At 46.1% G+C, this 25,126-nt stretch overlaps 1 protein-coding gene across 3 annotated transcripts; it reads right to left on the reverse strand.

The window, feature by feature from the left end:
* Positions 1–211: 211 nt before the first annotated feature.
* LOC109910862 (oxidative stress-induced growth inhibitor 1-like) lies at positions 212–22,743 on the reverse strand. Of its 3 annotated transcripts, none has more exons than XM_048605684.1 (6): positions 22,553–22,743; positions 14,850–14,974; positions 10,170–10,306; positions 6,799–6,990; positions 4,451–4,542; positions 212–1,987 (listed from the first exon to the last, which is right to left on the reverse strand). In XM_048605684.1, exons 1-6 carry the CDS (start codon positions 22,726–22,728, stop codon positions 961–963), a joined length of 1,749 nt encoding a protein of 582 aa, XP_048461641.1. In that variant the 5' UTR covers positions 22,729–22,743; the 3' UTR covers positions 212–960. The 3 variants fall into 3 exon arrangements, with proteins under 3 accessions (XP_048461641.1, XP_048461642.1, XP_048461643.1); XM_048605685.1 differs by lacking the exon at positions 22,553–22,743 and adding an exon at positions 22,044–22,175; XM_048605686.1 differs by lacking the exon at positions 22,553–22,743 and adding an exon at positions 20,378–20,482.
* Between the last annotated feature and the right edge of the window lie 2,383 nt (positions 22,744–25,126).

The following is a 25,126-nucleotide window of genomic DNA, read 5'->3' on the forward strand; positions in this document are numbered from 1 at the left end:
TCGGACAATACTGTAAAATGACGTGATATAAGTTGACTAGCCATCGGTCACCTCTCCCACTTGCTTCAATGGGATTGAAAGCAGGAGGTGTTTAATCGCTGAATTGGAGACAGAAAATTCGGCAGCTGTATTTCTTACCAATAGTGAAAGAATACAATATTTCTTATCAATCTCATGGTCACATTTTTCACAAAAATTAGGAGACTGTGGGTTGCGATGCAAAATACCACTTTATTAAAATATTTTAATCTTTACAAACTGTAGGTGTTAGAAAAAAAGAAGTTATTTTCCATAATTAACTTGCTTTACACCTGAGTCAGGGTATAAGGATTCAAGTCAGATCAATAATTTCCTAGAGTCTATACCACACAACAAGATCAACCCACAGTCTGCAGCTATCCCTGTGTGGTTCGGGATCCTAGGGTGTCCTCTGGGATTCCATGGGTTATGTCTGGAATTCCCTGGGCATCTCCCCAGGCTATGTGTCTTGGAAGTCCCCCCCAAGTTTGCTTCCCACTTCCAGGGTGTCCATATCGGATCCCCAGATAACCAGAAATGCAGGAATGGGCTTTTGCTTTCTCGTTCGTAACTTCTCCCGGGAGTGTGAGGGTTGACAATGCACTTAAATATTGAGTTTTACTGAGTTGCAAACCTGAAATGGATTTGCTCAGCAAGTGATAGAGGTTGACTTGATGCCAAGGCTACCTACTTCGCTGTCCTTAACCCGACACATGGTGCTCACTTGGTCGCTGAGTTACCCATCTCGGCCTCAGTACCCCCCTGAACTGGGTATAGCTTCATGCCAGCCTGGACACTGAGGCAGTTTGAGCCTTGCGCCCATGCTCTGGAAGGGACTGTAAACATGGGGAACATGAAAGGATGCTTCTGGATGGTAACCCTGCCTACACTGCCCTCGACAATTTACCCGCACGCACAGCTTCTGTGCTGGCATCCACAACGTCAGCTGATCAGGAGCTGCCCATCAATTTGAAACTGGGCATCCTGTCGCTCCTTGTGGAGTGTCCTCGCCACAGCCAGGGCCCCTCCTTGCAGGAAACGTATGAAGTGATCTCCCACCAGTGGGCCCAGGGCATAAAGTCCCCGTTCCTGGACGCACTCATAAGTGTAGCAATCCACGTCGAGGGGGTTACGTTTGCTGTTAACGGGGAGCTCTGTGTTGATCGCCAGGGGCCTTCCGCAATCGGGCAGGAAGGTCAAATTGGGATTCGAGCCAATCAGGATGAAGGCCTTGGAGACATTGAACATCCTCTTCTCTGCTGATGTTAGGTCCTCGATGATGCACTTCCTGTCTGGGGTGAAAGCCAGCACGCGGTGTTGGGGGAGGCTGAGGTACCCTTCGTAGGGTCCTGTGGTGGTGCAGGACTGCTGGGTCATCATCTGGTGGACCTTGTGATACTCTGGGTACATGACTTTGGGAAGCTGGTTGAAGATCAGCCCCGGGTCATTGACCCCTCTGCGGAAGACATGGATCACCGAGGCGTTGCCGTGGTGAGCGGCGATGATGGCGTCTGCAGCAGTTAGGCCGCCCCCGACGATCAGAACGGGGTCAGAGTTCAGCCCTGTCTCCCGCTCCTCCAGGGTTCTTTCCAGTTCTGAAGTCGTGTGGTGAACAAATGGAAGATCCTCACCGTCGACACCAAGCCAGGCGGGGCTGTCATACGTGCCCGTTGCCAAGACGACCTTCTCTGCCAAGATGCGGAAAGCCTTTTCTGAGCCGTCCTCGGATCTGCTGGAACCGCTCACCTCAAAAAGGCTTGCGCTGGTGGACGGCCTCAAGGCTTGAGCTTCCGCTGGATTATCCGTGCTCACATTGACCTGGTTTTCCGCACCTGAATCCAGACTAACCCTTCTCACCGAAGTCACAACAGTGCCACATACGAAGTGGCCCTGCAGTCCCTTTGCCCTGGCATAGTGCTGGTAATAGTTGGCGATATCGGATGTCATGGCGCGGTCGTTCCGAAGGCACCTGGAAGACAATTACACCGTCAGAGACCTGGGGAAGGTGGGGGTGGGGGTTGAGTGTGTCAGAGAGAGAGCGAGAGCGAGAGACAGACGGTACAGTGACCATTCAGTGTAGACAAGGTCTGCACCTAGACCTTGCAGACCACACACCCCCCGCACCCAGGCTCAAACCCGCACCCAAGCCGTCAGGAACATCCTTCCTGCATCTAAACTGCCTAGTCATAGAACATAGAACAGTACAGCACAGTACAGGCCCTTCAGCCCACGATGTTGTGCTGACCTATTATCCTACTAAGATCAATCTACCCTGCATACCCTACATTTTACTATCCTCCATGTGCCTATCCAAGAGTCGCTTAAAAGTCTCTAAAGTATCTGACTCCACTACCACTGCCGGCAGTGCATTCCACACGCCGACCACACTCTGTGTAAAGAAACTACCTCTGATATCTCCCCTATACCTTCCTCCTGTTAGAATTTATAGGCTTCCATGAGAATGCCCTGATTCTTCTGAACTCCAGTAAATAAAGTCCTAACCAATCCAGTCTCTCCTCCTATGTCGGTCCTGTCATCCCGGAAATCAGTCTGGTAAATCTTTGTCGCACTCCCTCCATTGCCAGGACGTCCTTCCTTAGAGAAGGAGACCAAAACTGGGCACAATAAGCCAGGCGTGGTCTCACCAAAGCCCCGTCCAATTGAAGCAAGACACTCCTGCTCCCGTACTAAAACCTCCTCTCACTCTGAAGGCCAATGTACCATTTGCCTTCTTCACTGCTGGCCATATTTGCATGCTTACTTTCAGCGACTGGTGCACAAGGACACCCAGGTTTCATTGCAACCCTGCCAACTATCACCATTCAGGCAGAGAGTTCCAGTCCCCAATTAATCTCCAGGTGAAAACAAGGAATGCTTTCACATGCCCTTCGAAGCCATCTCCCAAATGCTTTAAATCTGTGCTCTCTTGGTCACGGACGTGCCTGCTAAGGAAAGCCCAACCAACGATGCCCACGTCCTATACAGTGAATCGAAAAAGTAGGCTCCACTCTTTTCCAGTCCCATTTTCCATCTTGAAGTAAGAGTAAGATTCACTGCGTTGCGAGCTTCCCCAGTGCTCAACTGTGAAATGTATAGACCAGGAGTGTCCAGGAGCGCTTTAACATATGGGTCGAGGGGACCATCCTTAGGATCTTGACTAAACATGGAGCAGGTACAGCAAACAATCAGGAAGGCCAATGGATTGTGGTCCTTTATCATGAGAGGATTTGCACATTAAAGTAAGAATGCTTCAGTTATAGACAGCATTGGTGAGACCACATCCTGATTACCATGCACAGTTTTGGTCTCCTTATTTAAGGAAGGATGAGAGTGCATTGGAGGTGGCTCAGAGGAGATTTACTAGATTGATACCTGGAATGAGCAATACCTGGGGAGGCGCAGTGGCTCAGTGGTTAGCACCGCTGCCTCACAGCACTGGGTACCTGGGTTCAATTCCACTCTCGGGCGACTGTCTGTGTGGAGTTTGCACATTCTCCCTGTGTCTATGAGGGTTTGCTCCAGTTTCCTCCCATGGTCTAAGTATGTGCAGGTTAGGTGGACTGGCCATGCTAAATTGCCTGTACATGTAGATTAGGTGGATTAGCGATGGGAAATGCAGGATTATAGGGTCGGGGAGGGATGGGTCTGGGAAGGATGCTCTTTGAAGGGCTGGTGTGGACCCGATGGGCCAAATGGCCTGCCTCAACACTGTAGGGATTCTACAAGTGGGTTGTCTTCTGAGGATAGATCAGACAGTTTCCATTGGAGCTTAGAAGAGAGAGGCAAGACTAGATTGAAACGTACAAGATTATGAATGGCCTTAATAGGAGGATAATGAAAAGGATGTTTCCTCTTGAGGGTAAGTTGAACTATATTTTTCTTTTAAAAGACAAAGGTGGTTAGATTCTTGACAGACAGGAGAATCAAAAATCGTTGAGGACAGGTGGGAATGTGGAATTTGGAACACAAATTGATCAACCATGAATTTAACGAATGGTGCATCAGGCTTGGAGGACTGAAGGGCCAGCTACTGCTCTTAAATACAGTGTGTGATGACCAGTGTCCAACTATACACCAACCTTGTCCGCTTTTACTCTAATGAGGACAATCCCTGGTCGAAGGAGTGATTGTTCAAAGGCATTAATCCCCCAGCTAGTTCTTCTCCATTGGAGTGGGGAGCAGGGAGAATGGGTGGGCTGCATGGAACTGAATGAACTGACTAAGTACAATTCCCCACCCTGGCTTGGTGTCAGAGATCTATTCGGGGACCTATAATTAGCCAGGATTGTTCCTCTGTTACAGGTCCCAGTCAAGCCTGAGAAACCATTTGGTTGAATGATTTACCAGACAGCAGCGGTGAGTCAATTTGTTCAGAACACCAGAGCTCAAAAGCGGATAAATATTGACTCCTCAAACACAGGAAAGCATTTACCTTCGCTTGAGTCTCATCCAGTCCCTGAAGGGAAGGTCAGGAAGCTCCATCCAGTCGCCGAGACTGAGGGTAAACATGGATCCTTCGATCGACTGTCAGGAAAAGAGGGCAGAAGAACGAGGAAACATTAGTCCTCAACGCCAGCCAGGAAATTCCTCAGAGTAAGTCAAAGCACTTCAACCTAACCCAGTGTGGAGTCACTGAATACTGCAATGTAACTGTAACCACCCCCTCACCCTCCGTGGGCAATCATCCTGGAACACAAAACACATCCGACTCCCCAACACCACACTGTGTTCTTTCCTGGATTGCTGTTCATCTTCTTAAAGCCCTTAGCTTGTTTCCTCCACTGTCATCTCCAACATGAAACGTCAGCTTTCCTGCTCCTCCAATGCTGCCTGGCCTGCTACGCTCCTCCAGCTCCACTCTGTGTTATCCCTGACTCCAGCATCGGCAGTTCTTACTATCTCTAAGAAGTAAAAGCTGTTCTTGATCGCCTTTACAACTTAGGTTAAGATCAGCTGACACTTGCTTCCCTTTCCCTGAGGCCAGAGGGTCAAGCTTTATCTTAGTGTTCATTCCTGCTCGAGCCCTGCTTTAACGCTATGCCCTAAAATCTAATCCAATTGACTTGAGACACCTCCCACTCCTTTAAACATGGGTGGGTCTGTTGCTTAAATACGTGACGAGATTGTCACTCAGGACTGAACAGTCCAGGATTTGTTATCGAAGGGTCTGGAATCCCTGCTGTGAAGGGAGAGGGGATGAACTGCCAGGTTTAGCACTGTGCCCGAGAAGGAAGATTTCCCCAATCCAGCTGCCCTAACCTCCCAGTGCTCGGCACCTCTCTCCCAGCCCGCAATCCAATCTCGCCCCTGCAGATGACTCCTCACTCTGCAACCTCCCGAAGCCCTCTCTCCTCTCAAGGCTGCAGCATGTCCCTGCGGACTGCCTATCGCTATCCCGATTGGACTGGAATCCAGCTGGGAAACATCGATCACATCAATGCCAATGCCACTTTCTGGTGTCTGGAACTCAAGGAAGAACAGAGGGATTGAGAGTCTAGGTTCTGCAACGCAATTCAAGTTGATCACTTTGGCAAACAAACAGTCTGTTAGAATCCTCTGTTCTACCTGAAGACATATGGAAGGTACTATTAAACAATACTGAGCCTAAATAAATCATAGCAGGAGACTGTTTAAGAGTGCTGTGCACAGTATTGGGCTTCACACTATAAAGAGTACTTTTAACAGAGTGCAGTGTAGCTTCAGTAGGATGAAGAAATCTCAGAAAAAAAAGTGACTAGATACTTTTCAAGAAGGAGTTAGACTTAGGTTTAGGATTTATTGTCATGTGAACTCGAGGTCAGGGTACAAGAGTACAGTGAAAAGTGTACAACGTCACCACACACCGCGCCATCTTAGGTACAAAGTACCTTGGCACAAAATCTTACAGAAATGGAAAAATAAAGACATAAGTTAAAAAGTTCAGCACTACAGATTTCTTTGCATAAACATAGAAAAGTAAAGAAATAAAGTTAAAATGTTCAACATTACAGTCCTTTCAACAAGCCTTGGGCCTGCAGATGCTCCAAAATGGGCTTTCCCCAAGTTAGATATAGTTCTCAAAGCTAAAGGGATCAAAGGATATGAGGTGAAAGCGGGAACAGGGGACTGATTTGGATGATCAGCCGTGATCATATTGAATGACAGAGCAGGCTCGAAGGGCTGAATGGCCTACTCATGTTCCTATTTTCTATGTCTAAGTTTCTGTTTGTTCCTCTTTACGTTTGAACAATTCACGTTGTGGGACAATAAAACATACACAAGCTACAAACTGCAGAAGAATGAGGGTGAAGTGCAAAAAAGCGGGTTGTTTCCAGTAACTAGTAACTTAAATGGAAGTGATTTAAAACATCTGTCATTAGAGGGAGATGGCTGATGGTGGTTTAACCGGAGGGTCACCACACCTTAGGCAACAGGAGAGATTGAGAAGTGATAAGTTCATGGTAACCTCAGCCAGTGCAGGAACTGAACCCATGCTGTTGGCGCAGTCTGCATCGCAAACCAGCCAGGTCGAACATACAAATAGACAGGTGTGTGAAGGGAAAGAGGATATACTGAAAGGAAATGGCAATAAGCTGAGTGAACATGATTGGAGTCTGTTCTTACGCAGAGAGTTGGCTCTGACATAGTCTGTTCAGGGCAAACGGCTTGTTTCCACGTTGTAAATTATACACGGCATGTGATAAGGTGTTGTATCGAGACAAGTTTAGCCTATTAGTAAAGAGACGGTTTGGAAAGCAATATAATTGTGAATGGGCTTCACCAGTTGAGTTCCATACTTACATGCCAAACCCCTCCCAGTGGCCCCTTGCCCAGGACCAGGTGAGGAATGTAATGGTTAGGCTCTCGTCTCCAGGTGAGCACCGATTCCATGGACACACCAAAATCAGCATCGGGACGCAGGAGGGAATCGAACAGAACAGCTACTGGATTGTGGGATCGTCCTTCCAGCCCTTCAGACAAGTGCTCCAAATCCTACCGAGATCAGGGCAGAATGGAGAGTAGAGTAAGATATGTCCATGACCAGCCTTCAAACCTCTAAAATCTCTAATCCCTTTTGACAGAAAGTCCACCAGATAACTGATGTCCCACCTCCAAGCCTCTAAACTTTCCATCCTGAGCTCCTACATCACCTTCTTCCTTATCAACATTAAAATCAGTGTTATTCTGATAATTCCTGCTTTGTTCCACCTAAGCTTGAATATCTGGATCCAGATACACTTCTCCCACTCTGCGATGAGACAAAGATTCACAGGCCTGGGCTCCTCTTTGAATTCACTCTCGCAAAACAGTGCACAAGGACAGGAACTCTTACTTCGGTTGTGGGTAAAGTGTTGGAAAGGATTATAAGAAATAGGATTTATTATCATCTAGAAAGGAATAATTTGATTAGGGATAGTCAACACGGTTTTGTGAAGGGTAGTTTCTGCCTCACAAACCTTATTGAGCTCTTTGAGAAAGTGACCAAACAGGTGGATGAGGGTAAAGCGGTTGATGTGGTGTATATGGATTTCAGTAAAGCGTTTGATAAGGTTCCCCATGGTAGGCTATTGCAGAAAATACAGAGGCATGGGATTGAGGGTGATTTAGAGGTTTGGGTCAGAAATTGGCTAGCTGTAAGAAGACAGAGGGTGGTGGTTGATGGGAAATGTTCATCCTGGAGTTCAGTTACTAGTGGTGTACCTCAAGTGGTGTACCTTGGGGCCACTGCTGTTTGTCATTTTTATAAATGACCTGGATGAGGGCGTAGAAGGATGTGTTAGTAAATTTGCGGATGACACCAAAGTTGGTGGAGTTGTGGATAGTGCGGAAGGATGTTGCAGGTTACAGAGGGACATAGATAAGCTGCAGAGCTGGGCTGAGAGGTGGCAAATGGAGTTTAATGCGGAAAAGTGTGAGGTAATTCACTTTGGAAGGAGTAACAGGAATACAGAGTACTGGGCTAATGGTAAGATTCTTGGTAGTGTGGATGAGCAGAGAGATCTCGGTGTCCATGTGCATAGATCCCTGAAAGTTGCCACCCAGGTTGATAGGGTTGTTAAGAAGGCATACGGTGTGTTAGGTTTTATTGGTAGAGGGATTGAGTTTCGGAGCCATGAGGTCATGTTGCAGCTGTACAAAACTCTGGTGCAGCCACACTTGGAGTATTGTGTACAGTTCTGGTCACCGCATTATAGGAAGGATGTGGAAGCATTGGAAAGGGTGCAGAAGAGATTTACCAGGATGTTGCCTGGTATGGAGGGAAGGTCTTATGAGGAAAGGCTGAGGGACTTGAGGCTGTTTTCGTTAGAGAGAAGAAGGTTAAGAGGTGACTTAATAGAGACATACAAGATGATCAGAGGATTAGATAGGGTGGACAGTGGGAGCCTTTTTCCTCGGATGGTGATGGCTAGCACGAGGGGACATAGCTTTAAATTGAGGGGTGATAGATATAGGACAGATGTCAGAGGTAGGTTCTTTACTCAGAGAGTAGTAAGGGCGTCGAATGCCCTGCCTGCAAAAGTAGTAGACTCGCCAACTTTAAGGGCATTTAAATGGTCATTGGATAAACATATGGATGATAATGGAATAGTTTAGGTTAGATGGGCTTCAGATTGGTTTCACAGGTCGGCGCAACATCGAGGGCCGAAGGGCCTGTACTGCGCTGTAATGTTCCATGTTCTATGTTCTAACTCTGCAATGGACACTAAAGAGTAAATGTGTTTACCAGTCACAGAGTCATACAGCATGGAAACAGGCCCTTTAGTTCCAACCAGTCCGTGCCGAACAAAATCCCAAACTAAACTAGTCCCAGCTGCCTGCTCCTGCCCATATCCCTCCAAACCGTTCTTATTCATGCACTTATCCAAATGTCCTTTAAACATTGTAACTGTAACTGTACTTGCATCCACCACTTCCTCAGGAAGTTCATTCCACACATGAACAAACCTCCATGTAAAAAAATTTGCCCTTCATGTCTTCTTTAAGTCTCTTTCACCTTAAAAATATGCCCCCTAGCTTTGAAATTTCCCATCCTAGGGAAAAGACACTACTATTAACCTCATGATTTTACTATTGTCTATAAGGTTGCCTCTCAACGTCCTAAGCTCCAGTGAAAAAAAAGTCCTAGCCTATCCAGCCCTTCTTTGTAACTCAAACCTTCCATACCCGGCAACATCCTGGTAAATCTCCTCTGAACCTTCTCCAGCTTAATAATACCCTTTCTATAACAGGGCGACCAGAACTGGATGCAGTACTCCAGAAGAGGCCTCACCAACGTCCTGTACAACCTCAACATGACTTCCCAACTCCTACACTCAAAGTACTGAGCAATAAAGGCAAGCGTGATGTTGGAACAAAAGGCCTTAAGTTACCAGCTGACCCAGGAGGCTCGGATATAAAAGATTATGCTGATCCCAAAGAAATGCACCTCCTGTTTCTTAACAACTGGAGCAAGACCTCAATAGAATCTTCTCCAACCACAGAGCTTTATAAATGTATCATACCATCCTTGGAGGAGAGAGAGAATAACTATGTGGGTAAGTACACCATGAGGTCCCAGGCTTAGTTTATTGTGTTTATTAGCAAACCTGGTCAACTGTTCAGGGATGTGATTAAACACCTCTGGAGTAAAGGTGACTTGAACCCAGGCCTCCTGGCTCAGAGGTACTGCCACAGTGCCACAACAGCCTCACATTGTTTTATCATCAATTGTCTTTTGCAGACAGCTCTAACCTTCTACCACTTGTGTGTATGCAGACATGCCAGGTCTCCCTGGACTTCTATTATTTCTCAATTTTTACTGTATAGAAGGTACCCCACTGTATCTAACAGTTTCTGATATTGAAAACAATTTGCTAATCCTACTTATTAATCTATCGATGTCTCTTTGCAATGTCATACTGCATACAATACTGCCTATGTGTGGATTGTTGATAAATTTGGATATGAGATTTTCTACCCAACATCCAATCCATAAGTTAAATGAATAGTTGAAGCCACAACACAGATGCCTCAGAACTGCATGAGTCATATTCTGTCAATTTGAGTATCAACTTGTCATGCAAGATCCAATTCTATCGACATCTAGTTCAGAACACTGTCAAGAAATGAGAATGAGATTGTGAGATTTGCTGACACTTGCTCTGCTGCTCCACAGTCCTGCTAAACGTTACCTGTTCCAAGATGGAGATCCCCAGATTCTGCTCCAGTTTCCGTTGAAGAATGGGATTGGGATGGATTGAGGATTCTTTGAAGTAAGGGCGATACCCGGACAAGAGGTAGGAGAGACAAATGGCAGAGGGTCCGTTCCCTGTTTCAAAACAACAACGATTAACAGTTGTGAGCTCACTTTTTATGATTCCCATGAGACAACAGATTGAGATTATTGCCTCCCTGTTCACTCGCTGACTGAAGAACAGGAGGTGAAACAAAGTCTATATATTCCAAAGCAAAAGATGTTTTCATTTGTAGGAGAGACTAGGACCCGAGGACACAGCCTTCGAGTAAAGGGAAGACCTATTATAATGGAGATAAGGAGAAACTTGTCAGCCAGAGAGTGGTGAATCTATGGAATTCACTGCCACAGAAGGCTGTGGAGGCCAGGTCACTGAGTACATTTAAGACTGAGATAGATAGGTTCTTGATTATCAAGGGGATCAAGGGTTACAGGGAGAAAGCGGGAGAACGGGGTTGAGGAACTTATCAGCCATGATTGAATGGCAGAGCAGATTCAATGGGCCGAATGGCCTAATTTCTGCTCCTATATCTTATGGTCATATGGACACCATACAATGATGGGTTAATGGCAGTGTGGGCTTGTAAAGTGTGTGGAGCTTGTTGTTTTGACCCAGGACCAAACAATCTACATAGGAGGTGATGCCATAGTGCTAATCCCATTGGACTATAATCCAAAAACCCAGACTAATGCCCTGAAGTCATGAGTTTGAATTTCATCATGGCAGACGTTGGAAAATGATTCCAATTTTAAAATATCCCAATAAAAATCTGGAACTATGGTTCCATTGTTAGTCGTTGTAAAAACCAAGCAGGAAAGAAATCTGCCATTCTTACCTGGTCTGATGTGCACATGACTTCAGACCCACAACAGTAATGGTTACCCTTCAACTGCCCTCTGGGCAATTAGAGCTGGGCCAGTGATGTTCACATCCCATGAACAAAAAAAATTGATTGGAACCACATCCTCCACATCATCCATTTGTTCCATTCACCAAAGTGCAATGGCAACAGTCCGTATCATTTCTTTCCTCAAGGATGGCTCAGTGCACTGCTGCCTCATAGTACCAAGGACCCAGGTTCGATTCCAGCCTCAGGAGGCAGTCTGTGTGGAGTTTGCATTTTCACCCCATGTCTCTGTGGGTTTCCTCCCAGTTTTCCGGTTTCCTCCCACAGTCCAAAAATGTGCAGGGTAGGTGGATTGGCCATGCTAAATTGTCCATACTGTCCAGACATGTGAAGATTAAGTGGATTGGCCATGCTAAATTGTCCCTTAGTGTGCAGGTTAGGTGGGTCATCCGTGGGAAATGTGGGGTTATGGGGATAAGGTAGGGGGCTGGGTCTGGGTGGGATGGTCTTCAGAGGATCAGCATGGACAGAATGGGCCGAATGGCCTGCTTCCACACTATAGGGATAGTATGATTGTATGAACTATTGATTTCTATACTGATTACAAATATGTTTATCTCAGCCTTGAATAATGTGCTTCTGTTAACCTGCCCGAGTAGCTTGCTGGATCAATTGGAATTGTAATTTTCATTCACATATAGAGCCTTTAATATATTACATGGTGCAGGGTGCTTCATAGGAGTGTAATTAAAATGCAACACAACTGCATAAGGTATGCAGATCACTGAAGAGGCAGAACAAGTGGAGAGAGAGCAAGCGACACAGAAAGACCTTAATAAAGCATACAGCGTTCTCAGCTTTATTAATGGGGCATAGAGTACATGAGCAAGGAGGGGATATTGAACTCGTACAAGGCACTTGTTTAGGTCTCAGCAGGAGTATGGTGTACAGTTGTGGTGCCACATTGTAGGAAGGATGTGAATGCATTAGAGCCAGTGCAGAAGTGATTCACAAGAATGGTTTGAGTCATGAGACACTCCAATCATAGGGTCATACGGCACAGAAACAGACCCTTTGGTCCAAGCCATCCATAATTCCAAACTAAACTAGTCCCACCTGTCTGCGCTTGGCCCATATCCCTCCAAACATTTCACATTCATGTACTTACCTAAATGTCTTTTAAACATTGAAACTGTAACCATATATCCACCACTTCCTCAGGAAGTTCATTCCACACACAAACTATTCTCTGTGTTTAAAAAAAAAGCCCCCATGTATTTTTTAAATCTTTCTCCTCTCACCTTAAAAATATGCCCCCTAGTCTTGAAATACCCCACCCTAGGGTAAAGACACCTGCCGCTCACACCTTATCTATGCCCCTCATGATTTTAGGTCATCCCTCAACCCGCTATGCTCCAGTGACAAAAGTCCCAGTTTTATCCAGCCTCTCCTGATCACTCAAACCCTCTATTACCAGCAACATCCTGGTAAATCTCTTATGAACCCTCTCCAGCTTAATAATATCCTTCCTGTAACAGAGCGACTAGAACTGGACACAGTAAATTCCAAACAAGCCTCACCAATGCCCTGTTCAACCACGACATATGACGATATGATTGAAGAATTTCAGACTGTTCTCCTTGGAGGGAAGGTTGCTAAGAGGAGATCTGATAGAGGTTTTCAGAATTAAGAGCGGGCTGGGTAGCGTGGATAGGGCAAAACTGTTTCCAATTGTAAAAGAAACAAGGACGAGAGGGCATAGATTTAAAGTGACATACTAATGAAGCTAGGGCGGTGTGAATAAAGAACTTTCACACAGCGAGTAGTGAGGGTTTGGAATACACTGCCTGGAAACGTGGTGAAGGAAGGTTCATTTGGGACATTCTAGAGGGCATTGGATGGTTTGGTCATAATGAAGTGCATGAATGAGAGGAAAAAGGCAAGAGATTGGCGCTTGGGTAATGGAGCCAGCCTGGATGATGGGCTGAATGGCCTCCTTCTCCTATAATAATTCTTTGATTCTGAATAGTCAGCTACTTGGGGTACAGCAGAAGGGGATCGATGGGAAAGTGGAGGCTACCATCCTCATCCAGTGTAGTGTGGGTCACTTGGCTATTCCACCATGGAAGCCATAGTTTCAGAGTTTGAATCTATCCACACGGCTAAACTACTGCGCAATGGCGGGGGAGTGGGCATGGGGGATGTGTCAAGATATGATTTCAATTGCTCACTAGAGCCGGGGTCACCCATGCTGTTGCTGGTTCAGGCCAGTTCACTCTGAACAAGAGTCCCCCTTCCCAAATGCGGCTGCTCGACTATGTTGGCTGCGGACATGGCTCGAGTCATTTTTGAAAACAAAATAAATATTATCGCGCTCCATTGGGACGAGAGATGACATTCCTAAGGGAAAGTGGGGTTGCTAAGCAACTGCACAGAGACCAGATAAAGCTTTGTGAACATGAAAGGCCCACATTGTTGAACAGGTTCCAACCGTCAATGTTTAACACGTCAACAGTTACTGGTACATTCTGTCTCTTCAAAGTCATTTTACATTTAACCCTTAAAGGAGCAAGCTTCCCTGGAAAGTTCCAGAACATAAACCTCAAAAGTTGGAATCCCTACAGTGCAGGCTGATGGCTGCTCAGCCCATCAAGTCCTCAATGCCCCTCCAAAGAGCATCTCACCCAGACCCAGCCCCCTATCCTATGCCCGCAACCCCACATTTACCATGGTTAATCCACCTATCCTGCACATCCCTGGATACTCTGGCCAATCCACTGAACCTGCACATCTTTGGACTGTGGGAGGAAACCCACGCAGACACGGTGAGAATATGCAAACTCCACACAGACTGTCACCCGAGGGTGGAAGCGAACCCAAGTCCCTGGCTCTGTGAGGCAGCAATGCTACCCACTGAGCCACCATGCGTTTCATGAAAACCCTAGAATTATTTGGGAAACAACTGCAGGGTGACATGGATTTGGTGTGTGGAAAACTGCACCTCCCTTGTTAAGAGAGGAAAAAAAAATGGTCTGAATGGCCTTTTCTCATTCCAGTGTGATTTGATGCCACAGATCGCCAGCTCCAGAAGTGATGCCAAATCCAAAAGTGTAAGCAAGATATTAGGGTGCGGCATTTAAAGAAAAACTTTTCAACTGTACGCCCAGAGGGAGATAATGGAGGCAGGGTCACATAGGCTTTTATACTGTGTATTTGAGGCCTAGTCTCCTCAGTCAGCCACACTCCCAGAAACTTTCCATCCAACTTGAACTGGTCAGGATTCTTAGTGATTGGGAAGTCTGAACATATGCTGGGACTTGGCTGAGACAGACACTTGGTCAGGCAGCAGTGTCGGCTGCAGGGAAGGCAGAAGACAGTAAGCAGGGAGAATAAAGTGAAGAAATAGAGCTTACAGGATAGTAAGAGTTGTGGGTTTTAAAAGTTTCAAGACTTTCCAACGTGAAGCAGTGACAGGGCGATAACTAAGAGGCCCAGAGAGAGAGGGAGAGTGAGAGAGAGACAGTGACAGTGAAAGAGAGAGAGAGAAAGAGAGAATGAAAAAGAGAGAGAGAGCGAGAGACAGCTGGCAGAGAGAGAGTGGGAGGTAGAGAGAGACAGAGAGAGAGAGAGACAGAGAGAGATGCAGACAGATAGAGAGAGAGAGAGAGAGTCAGGATAACTGAGGAACATTGACACTGACACTGAGCATACAGGGAGAGATGAGAAAGGGGAGAGTCAGATTGACAAGATGACTGGAGGTTGGAGCTTACCAATTACCACAACAGGGATGGGGCTGATTCCCAGTAACGTGGATGATCCAGCTTCCTCCATTGTCTTCACAAGTTCAGGCGTACATGTACAGTCACTGTTCTTTCCAGTAAGGCCTGCTTTATGCCTGCAACAACAGGTTAAATGTCACCAGCAGGATAACACGGAATAAAAAGCTTTCTGGATTAACCCCTCACTGTATCAGCGCCTGATGGGCCCCTCGCTTTATATCCAGAGTCAGATACATCCCTTGTTATACCCAGTGTTTGATTAAGCCCTCACTGTGCCCCAGGGTCAGTTTAACTCAGTTACGACGGTCAGATGTCCAAAGTAATCGGCTCAGTCAGGATTTGAAAACGTTCCCGGTGCAATCCTATGATTCGATTGCCTGCTCTTTCCCAGGTCGGTAAGGATCTGACTAAATGGGGTCACAGAGCACAGGGACTGACTGAAAGACGACTGAGAGTGATTTGTGAATGCAGTCACGGGCCTGTCTGGGTTCAGTGACCATGCTTGCTGCTAAAGGTGAGATACCACACGCTTTGTTTTTTATTAAACAGAATTCTACTTATCCATAGAATCCCTACAGTCTGAAAGCAGGCCATCCGGCTCATCCCGTCCACACCAACTCTCCGAAGAGCATCCTACCCAGACCCAACATCCCTGCCCCATGCCTGAAACCCTGCATTTTTTTTCCCCCTTGGTGAACCCACCGAGCCTGCACTTCCCTGGTCACTACAGGCAATTTAGCATGGCCAATCCACCCTAATCTGCACATCTTTGGACTGTGGGAGGGAACCCACACAGACACAGGGAGAATGTGCAAACTCCACACAGTTACCCGAGCGTGGAATCGAAGCCGGGTCCCTGGCGCTGTGAGGGAGCAGTGCTAACCACTGAGCCACCGTGCCCTTTTTCCCTCTTGTTTTTTTTTATTGAGAAGCTCTTTAACATTTTAATTATCAATGTAAGTCTTCTATGAGAAATTCTTCTGCTGATTCATTACAAAAATAGTCAATTAATGAACTCCTATGGGATCTAGATTCTGGAACCTGACTAACTGGTGTTTTGTGCCTTTCGTTTCTGCTCTTTTGCATTCAGGAAATATAAGTTGTGTGTAATTTGATGTACCATTTCGCAAAAATGGTAGTGAAACCCATTTGCAATTCATGCTGAGTTAGAAATTCATTTAATTTAGTTTTGAATTGCCATAAACTGCAGATGTGAGGCTGCTTGTCCTATAAGTCCTCCACGCCATCATTATATGGGACCCAATCTCCTGAAGATAAATCCTACAAGTATTTCCTGATCTTCAAAAAGGTGATTAAGCAAAATTCTAAGACTTATCCATTGTCACATCATTCAATCCTAGCCTACTGCCTTCCCATTAACAACTCTCTCTCACCAGCAGATGGGCAGACCATTGTCGCATGCAACTTTAATCACCTCAGTCCAAGCTAACCGTATGTTTGAGTCTCAATAGGACTGTAACCTTGCTGCTTTTTTGACAGTGCAAATGCATTTGCTGAGATGCAATTCCGCAGAAAGCGAGCTTTCGTGCAGTTGTGCACCTGACCCCGATAAGCAGTGATTCTGCGGAATCAATACAAGTGGCATGAACACATGTTACATCACACACCCAACACTACTCGAGCAGATCACTATCAGGAAGGCTGGCAGGCAGACTGCGTACATTGTAAATAACTCCAATTCAGGTCAAACTTCAGCCCTGATTAACCACATCCTGGATGGCTCCAACCCAATAACACCACATCGGAAAATTCCATCCTGGATACCTCCATCCATTCTAGTCAGCATCATCCCAGTAATTTCATAACAGTCCACTCCAACCCAGATACCTCCAGCCCACTTGACAACAGCTCAGACAGCTCCATCCCATATGGTTTCATACTGGATAGCTCTCCATCATCAAATAAAAACTCTATCCTGGATAACTCTGTTCAGGTTAGCTCTTCCCAAATCAATCCATCCCTGTTTTGTCCAGTGGGATAATTCTACACTGAATGGCTTCATCCTTGAGAACTCCAGATAATTCAATAGCTCACTGCACTCGGCATGTTGCTATGGAACATGGCTTACAACAAAGTCTTCCTCACCCTCAGAAAATTCTAAAGTACCCTTCAAACCCGTCATTCTCAAGATAACTGGGCCAGTGGGCTGAGGAATGGCAGGTGGAGTTTAATTCAAATAAAGGTGAGGTGGTTTATTTTGTAAGACAAACCATGGTAGGTCTTACACAGTTATTGGAAGGGCCCTGGGGAGTGTTATCAAACAGAGAGACCTAGGGATTCAGGTACATAGTTCCTTGGAAGTGGTGTTGCAGGTAGGCAGGGTGGGGAAGAAGGCGTTTGGCATGCTAGCCTCCATTGCTCAGAGCATTGAGTACAGGAGTTGGGATGTTAAGTTACAGCTGTACAAGACATTAATAAGGCCACATTTGGTGTACTACATTGAAATCTGGTCACCCTGCTTTAGGAAGAATGTTACTAAACTCAAAAGGGTGTGAAGAAGATTTACAAGCATGTTAACGAGACCAGAAGGTTTAAGTTATCAGGAAAGGCTGGATAGGCTAGGACTTTTTCCCTGCAGTGTAGGAGGTCCAGGGAAGACCTTACGGAGGTTTATAAAATCTTGAGGGTATAGATAAGGTGAATAGCCAAGGGTCTTTTCCCCAGGGTAGGGGAGCCCAAAACTAGAGGGCATAGGTTTAAGGTGAGAGGAGAAAGATTTAAACAGACCTGAGGGGCAACTTTTTTCACACAGAAGGTGGTGTGTATTGCTGTGTATGTGGAGCCAGACAAGGTAAGAACAGCAGATTTCCTTCCCAAAAGGGCATCAGTGAAGCAAATGGGTTTTTGCAACCAATTGACAGCCTTCATGTCCCTTGTAGCATGTTCTTCATTTGTAGGTTTTATGAACAGAATTGAGAAAATGGTGGGATTTGAATGGTTTGGATTACTAGTCCAGCTATTTATAATGTTAACACAGTCACATAACCGTCCATTGACTATACCATCTGTGTCTTTGGCTCCAACCCCCAGGAATATTCCTCAGTACCTTTTTGTCAGGTTAATGACTTTAAAAACACATATTTTCATGGATACAAGTCGACATGAATATCAAGAGAGCAGCTTTGGATTCTGTCTATTACTGTCCACAAAACAATTCGCTAGATTTCCCATGTTGAGTGTCTTTGGAATTCACTTCCTCAAAAGCTAGTGGAACCTTTCATACCTTAAAAGGCAGAAGTGGATAGATTCTTGATTACCAAGTGGACGAAAAAATGATCAGGGATATAAGGAATGCAAAATTAAAATCAGATCTGGTATCATCTCATTGAACGATGGAGCAGGCTTGATGGGCCGAGCGGCCTCCTCTTGTTCCTTATTTATATGTTCACATCTGAATTGGCTGGCTGAAGTATTCAGACTGCCTGTCTGTATGGTGGCTGACCTCTGCACAGACAGGCAGGCAGTCAGTGGGAGGAGAGCCCTGGAGAAACTGGGAGCTCCAGTGAGTATGGTGGAGGGATTGGGATGAGAGAGGGGGATCTCGCTGATACAGAGGCTCAAGGGCAGAGGGTATAAGCACTGTCCATTGACTTGACCAATGGGAGTGTGGACAACAACAGTAGAACCTGGAGACAGCAAGAGCAGCAGATGCTGGAGTCAGAGTCTAACACAGTGTGGAGCTGGAGGAACACAGCAGCATCAAAGGAGTGGGAATGCTGACGTTTCGGATCACGTCAGTTCGGGTCTGAAGAAGGGTCCCGACCCGAAACATCAACTTTCCTACTCCGTTGATGTTACCTGACCTGCTGTGTTCCTCCAGCTCCACACTGTGTTAAACTGTAGAACCTGCCTTTGGCAGGCAGAGTCTATGGTCTCAGATCTGTAGCCAAGCAGCCAAGAGAGTGGGGACTCCCCTAAATACACTGCCACTTCAAATGTTAATGACACAAAAATTGGTGGAGTTATGGATAGCGAGGAAGGATATCAAAGGATGCAGCAGGAAATGGATCAGATGGAAAGTTGGGTGGAGAAATGGCAGATGGAGTTTAATCCAAACAAGTGTGAGGTGATGTAATTTGGGAGGTCAAATGCAAGAGGAAAGGATACAGTAAATAGCAGGGCCCTGAGCAACATCGATATACAGAGGGATCTTGGGATGCAAGTCCCAAAAGTGACAAACCAAGTGGATAAGGTGGTAAAGAAGGCATGTTGTTCTTCATCAATCAGGGCAATGAGTATAAAAGTTGGCAAGTCATGTTGCAACTGTTTTAGAGTTTGGTCAGGGCATGTTTGGAGTATCATGTGCAGTTCTGGTCACCACATTATCGGGAGGATGTGGAGGCTTTGGAGAGGGTGCAGAAGACGTTCACTGGGATGTTGCCTGGATTGGAGTGTGTCAACTGTAAGGAGAGGTTGGATAAACTTGGATTACTTTCGCGAGAGCATCGGAGGCTGAGGGGCGACCTGATAGATGTATATAAAATTATGAAGGTCATGGTTAGGGTGGAGAGTCAGGATGTCTTTCCCAGGGTGGAAATACAACAGGGCATAGGTTTAAGGGGAAATGGGGAAAGGTTAAAGGAGATATGCGTGGAAAGTCCTTTTTTTATATGGAGGGTGATAGGTGCCTGGAATACGCTACCGGGGAGATGGCGAAAGCAGATACATTAGTAACATTTAAAAGGCATTTAGACAAACATGAGCAGGCAGGGAACAAAGGGATACCAACCATGTGCAGACAAATGGGATTAGTTTAGAATATGTCTGTGCATTGTGGGCCAAAGGGCCTGTTCCTGTACTGTATCGTTCTATGTTCTTAACCAGGGTCTTGTCTTTCATGTTGGGGAGATTCATTGAAGGCCTGATGAATTGTAAACGACCAGAAACGTGGTGGGTTTGAAGGTGTAAGGTTAAATTACTCCTTTTAACTCCTTCTAGACAACATTCGTATAGGATGGCGAAGTGAAGGAAGTCAGCGTTGAGACCAATACTGACCTACTCCTTCCAACCACGTCCCTCTCTCTGCAGCAACCAGTTATCAAAGGTAAAACAGAGTGAGGAAAAGAAAAATGGAAGTCAGCACTTTGTTTACCAGGATACCTTCTGAGCCACAACAGAGCAGCAGGGAATGAGTTGGGAGATCCCTGGTTGCCAAGTGGACCAGCAATGGGACTGTACATCCAACACAAGCTGCCAGAGTTTACATCGAGTTGGCCGAGTTTGGGTATGGTGCTCCAGTTGAGGTGCAGACAGCTGAGTTGGTGGGTTGGGAGGGAAGGAGAGGAGGTGGTGTGGTACATGTTGGAATCCGTGTTATTATAGCACCCACTGTCTCTACAGTGACTCCGCTCAAGAGAGGACAACGTGAGACCATCTGCCAAATGCAGGCACACATGATAAATGAGCCCTTTGTGCTGAGGAATGAAAATAAGCAAAAACACTGTGGGGGGGACAGGATAATGACAGCCCAGTTTTATACAATCAAACGTCCGGCTTACCTGCTGGGTCAGACACCAGGGAGAAAGCCGTTTTACACGGGAATGAGCTCTGTGAGGATAAAGACTCCCAGCAAACTGCACACTCTCCTGGCTGTGTTTCCTGATTAAATCAGTGATTAAAAAGCCAGGGAGGAGCCTGAGCAGGAGGGAAGAAGCTGAGAGAGCGTGACTCAGCACGAACACCCTGGGAGGTCAGGGTGACTCTGCACATTGAGAGGAAGGATCCAGGTTTGAGAGAGACAAGAGGATCACACACTCTGCAGCGTGACCCCTTCACATGTTGACCTCACACTGACAGTGAGAGCCTGCTTACAGACTCAGCCAGATACAGTTTAATGTGAGACACTCACACTGTCTTTCTCACTGTCAGCGTCTGTGTTTCATATTTAGTGTTTCTCTAAAGTGTCTCTGTCTCTGTCTCTATTTCTGTCTGTAATTTTCTGTTTCTCTCTCTCTCTCTGTGTTTCTGTGTGTGTTTCTCTCTTAATCTCAATTATTCTGTCTTCATTCTACATCTCTATCTCACTCATCTGTGCCTAAGGAAGAAATTCCAACTTCATTTCACTGGAGTTCTCTGTTTCCTTGTAATATCCCTCAGAGATTTGTTTGTGGTCTTTCTTGGATTCTTTGTGAGACTGATACTTCCCTTGGCGTTCAGTGACATCCGCTCCGTTCTCATTCTCTGGGCCAATGTGAACACGGTTTAAGGTTATTCATAAAATCTTTCTAAGATTGCCCCAAAGGCAGGAACTGTCCACATCCAAGTACCGTGTAATCCGTGGAACATGAGCTTCTGAATTGGGAGGGAACAGTATTTCCAAATTCCCATTCCTGGGCGCTGCCATATGTTGCCAAATAGCTGAACAAACCACAGCATGGTACTAGACTCATCCAGAGTTTCAGTGAGTACCCGCTGGGGTCAACAGTGCGGTCCCTCAAACACTTAATGGATATCAGAAAACCCAGGCCGGTCAATGGCTGGGAAGACCCCAGGGTTCCAAGAACATGGCATCCTGCAAAGTCCTGGATGTGAAGGCAAGAGAGAGGGTGTCTATCTGCCCCCTCTAAGGGATAGGATACAGAGGAAAATTCAGATATACTACATTTAGCAGGGGGTGGGATCTGGATGTAGTCCCTTTAAAGGACCCTGGATAGGGTGAGATGGCTAATGTGGCCCCTTTAAGGGGCAGGATGGGCAATACAGCTGATGTAGCTCTTTTTGGATGGAGGTAGTGTGGGGGGGGAGCTCCCAATTAGTACAGAGGGCAGTGAGCTGATGTAGTCCCAGGAGGACAAGGATGGGGCCTGTGGAGCATCTCCTGTAGGGGAGAGCGGAGGTGCATGTGGAAAGCTGAGCATTTGGATGTGTTGCAACTGCCTGTGATCTCTCTCTGAATCAGAAGCTACTGGGTTCAAACCCCGCTCCAGACAGCCCTACAATGTGCATATGGATTAACAAAGATTGGAGTTCCTGAATCCAGTTGAGGGGTTTTGCTCTCTGAGGGAAGGCAACCTTAACTGTTTTATATCCTAACAACTGAACTGTGAACACCTCACAGTCTGTTAGGCTGTACCAATCCTTGCAGCGTTTACCAGTGCAGTCAGGAAACAGTTGAAAACAGGACAAAAATCGATACCCAGGGCCAAAAAAAAAGACCTCACTCACCTCCCAGTCCTGTTTAAACAAGCCATGCTTATGTACAGGAAGTGTGTGCTTCCTGCTTCTGAGAGAACGTGGTTCTTTCTAAAACTCGTGTTTCATGGCGGAAAGTCTTTGAACCGAGATCCCTGAGAGTTTTTTTTTATAGAAAAAAATCAATTTCCAAGCGCATCTGCTGACTGCATTTCGTAAGAATGGACTGGACGCTACTCTCCAGTTAATCTGCATTTCAACTCCCTGTGATAATCACAAACCATCTACACTTCCGACAGCAACGACAGGGTTAAGCTTTCTTTTCAGGCTGTGAGATGATTTTTTTCTACAAAGAAGAGCGGCTCATCTGCACTGAGGGCAAGAGTGGGCGTGATAATGGAGCGATTTCTGTAAACTCAGGGCCTCGACGAGACTCAGAATTAAATTCAGTTTGAGAACTGCAGAGAGCTGGTGTCTGTTACAGAAACCCGGCTGGTGTCTCTACATATCCTCTAAAGGAAGAGAAAAGTGACTCTTCTTACCCGCGTTCTGTCCTAGTCTCACACCAACACCATAAAGTGTCACTGATCTGTCCCCCTGACGCTTCACGGATGGGAGGGCGAGGCGGGGTGTAAATACCAGCGACGCCCAGACCTGCAGGAGGAACAACCGCAAACAGAGAGACCGCCAGCGCTGAGCGGCCCTGTGAATGAGTCATTTCAATGCGATGGGAAGGGGGCAGCTATTTTGGCGTTGGGGTGGGGGGGGAAGAGGAGGGAGTTTGTGGAAGGTGGATTAAAGCGCAGAAAATAACTGCAACTCCCACAGTACAGCTGCACATTCCTTTTATCTTTCTCTCTCTTCCCACCCCTTTTCTGCCAAACCCCCTGTTTTTTCCTATCTCTCCTCCCCTCCTTGCTCCCAAACTCTTCCTCCCTATCCCTCCCTCCCCGGACCCGAAACGTTAACTCTTTTTTTCCTTCACAGATGCTGCCAGACCCGCTGAGCTTTTCCAGCAACTTTATTTTTGTTCCTGATTTACAGTATCGGCAGTTCTTTTGGTTTTTATTGTGTGTGTTGTTTTTCCAGCTTGCATTGAGCTTTGCTAGAACACTGCAGCAAACCAGAGACAGACATGTTGGTCAGGGAACAGGGTGGTGTGTTAAAGTGACAGGCAACAGGTAGTTCAAGGTCTTTTTTGCGAGCAGAATGTAGATGATCTGCGAAGCGGTCACCCAGTCTACGCTTCGTTTTCCCCAATATAGAGGAGACCACATTGTGAGCAGCGACTAGATTCTGGGAAGTGCAGGTGAAGTGTTGCTTCACCTGGAAGGTATGTTTGGGCCCTGGATACTGGGGAGGGAGGAGGTAAATGGGCAGGTGTTGCACCTTCGCCGGTTACAGGGGAAAGTGCCGTAGGGCTGTGGGGAGGTGTTAGGGGTGAAAGAAATGTGGACCAGGGTGTCCCAGGGGAACGGTCCCTGCAGAAGGCGGACAAGGGAGGGGAGCGGAATATGTGTCTGGTGGTGGCATCTTGCTGGAGGTGGCAGAAAAGGCGCCTGATGATCTTCTGAATCAACTCAGCACTGACACTGGGATCTTGTTGCTCTGCCAGGCACAATACACATTGGGCAAGGAGATTGTCCCTCCTAGAGAGTACGGTTATGTTTTAAAATAAATTCTGTGAATGGAAATTAGTAAAATACAAGCATATGTAAAATCACAAATGATTAATTACAGGTGAATTATTGCAGGATGCTTTGATAATCCATGAATTTACAAAATTGGAACTGAACCCTCAGTCCATACAGGTGTTTATCTTCCACGTTGGCCTTCATCCTATTCAGTCATCTTGCTCCAATGTGTTGTCCCTTTTAAGCCACTTTCACTCAGCCAGCTAACAATACCCACCAATAAATGGTCTTTGCTGCGATCACTATAACAGAGATCCAAATCCACCATGCTAAATACATTCTCTCCTCTTTACCGGTGATGCCTACTCTCGTTGGGCCAGTTGCAGGAGATCTCATCACATGACCCCATCCCCTTACTCCATTGGATGGCTGAAATGTCAATCACCAGGGTGTTCCACCCTTCACCCAACCAGTTGAAGCCAATGTATTTTTCACAACCTGATTGGACGACGTAGCTGTCAGTCAAACCGCCCCTTTTCCCCTTGTCAACTTTAGAACGAAGAAACCAATAAGTTCAAACAACATTCAGAAATTTGTTATGTTTGAATTGTGCTGGTAATTTATTTTCCTGGGCTGTTTCCAGCTGTGTCCTGTTGATTAATCTTAAATTCCTGGCAACTCAAGACGGTCCTGGAGGGTAGAGAATTCTACTCTGTCCTGAACCTCTTCTATTCCATTGAAAATTCTTGTATATTCCAGTGAGCAGCCAGTAACTGGAAATCTCTGTCTAGAGAAAGATGCAATGGTTTTTGTCGAGGTTCGTCCCGAGCAGCTCCATGACGCGGGACTCTGTGTTACGCAGTCTGTTCCCCAGAACACACAGCCAGACAAACATTGACTGTGCCTGGAGGACCACCAACTCGGTGAAAGATGCTCTTTAGTCTGCCCGAAACTTGTTGGTCTTCATCAGCAAGGAGTTGATCTCGACAGAGTGTTGCAGGCTGGCACATTCCAAGGTCCAGGACCACGTACTGAGGGACAAACTAAAGCTTGGAGCAGCTGTCTCAAAGGTGCAGTGAGGAAAGACCCACCGTCTATGGTCTTTCTGCCAAAGTTAAATGGGGGTCCGTTCAGTAATCAAAACTCCCCCCCACCCCCCTCCCCACCAAGTGCCTCAAATATATGCAAACATAATCTTGTACAAGTAAGAAATGCCTTGGGTTCATTTGTTTCTTCATTTACTACTGTCCAGAACTGAACTGCTTTAGTCACTGTGTATGTATATAAAGATTATTTTTATGAATAAAGTATATTTTTGAAATAAGAAAAAAAACTGGAAATCTCCATCTTTGTCTCATGTCTTCCTAATTTGAAAATCTCCCGTTGACTCTAATCTGTTCTAATGTAAACAGCCCAGATTTCTTCATTGCCTACAGGTAGTTAAATTCAGATTTACAAATTGTTCGTGCTCACACATGAATG

Source organism: Rhincodon typus, chromosome 15, assembly GCF_021869965.1.
Source record: "Rhincodon typus isolate 14 chromosome 15, sRhiTyp1.1, whole genome shotgun sequence".
Taxonomy (NCBI): Eukaryota; Metazoa; Chordata; class Chondrichthyes; order Orectolobiformes; family Rhincodontidae; genus Rhincodon; species Rhincodon typus.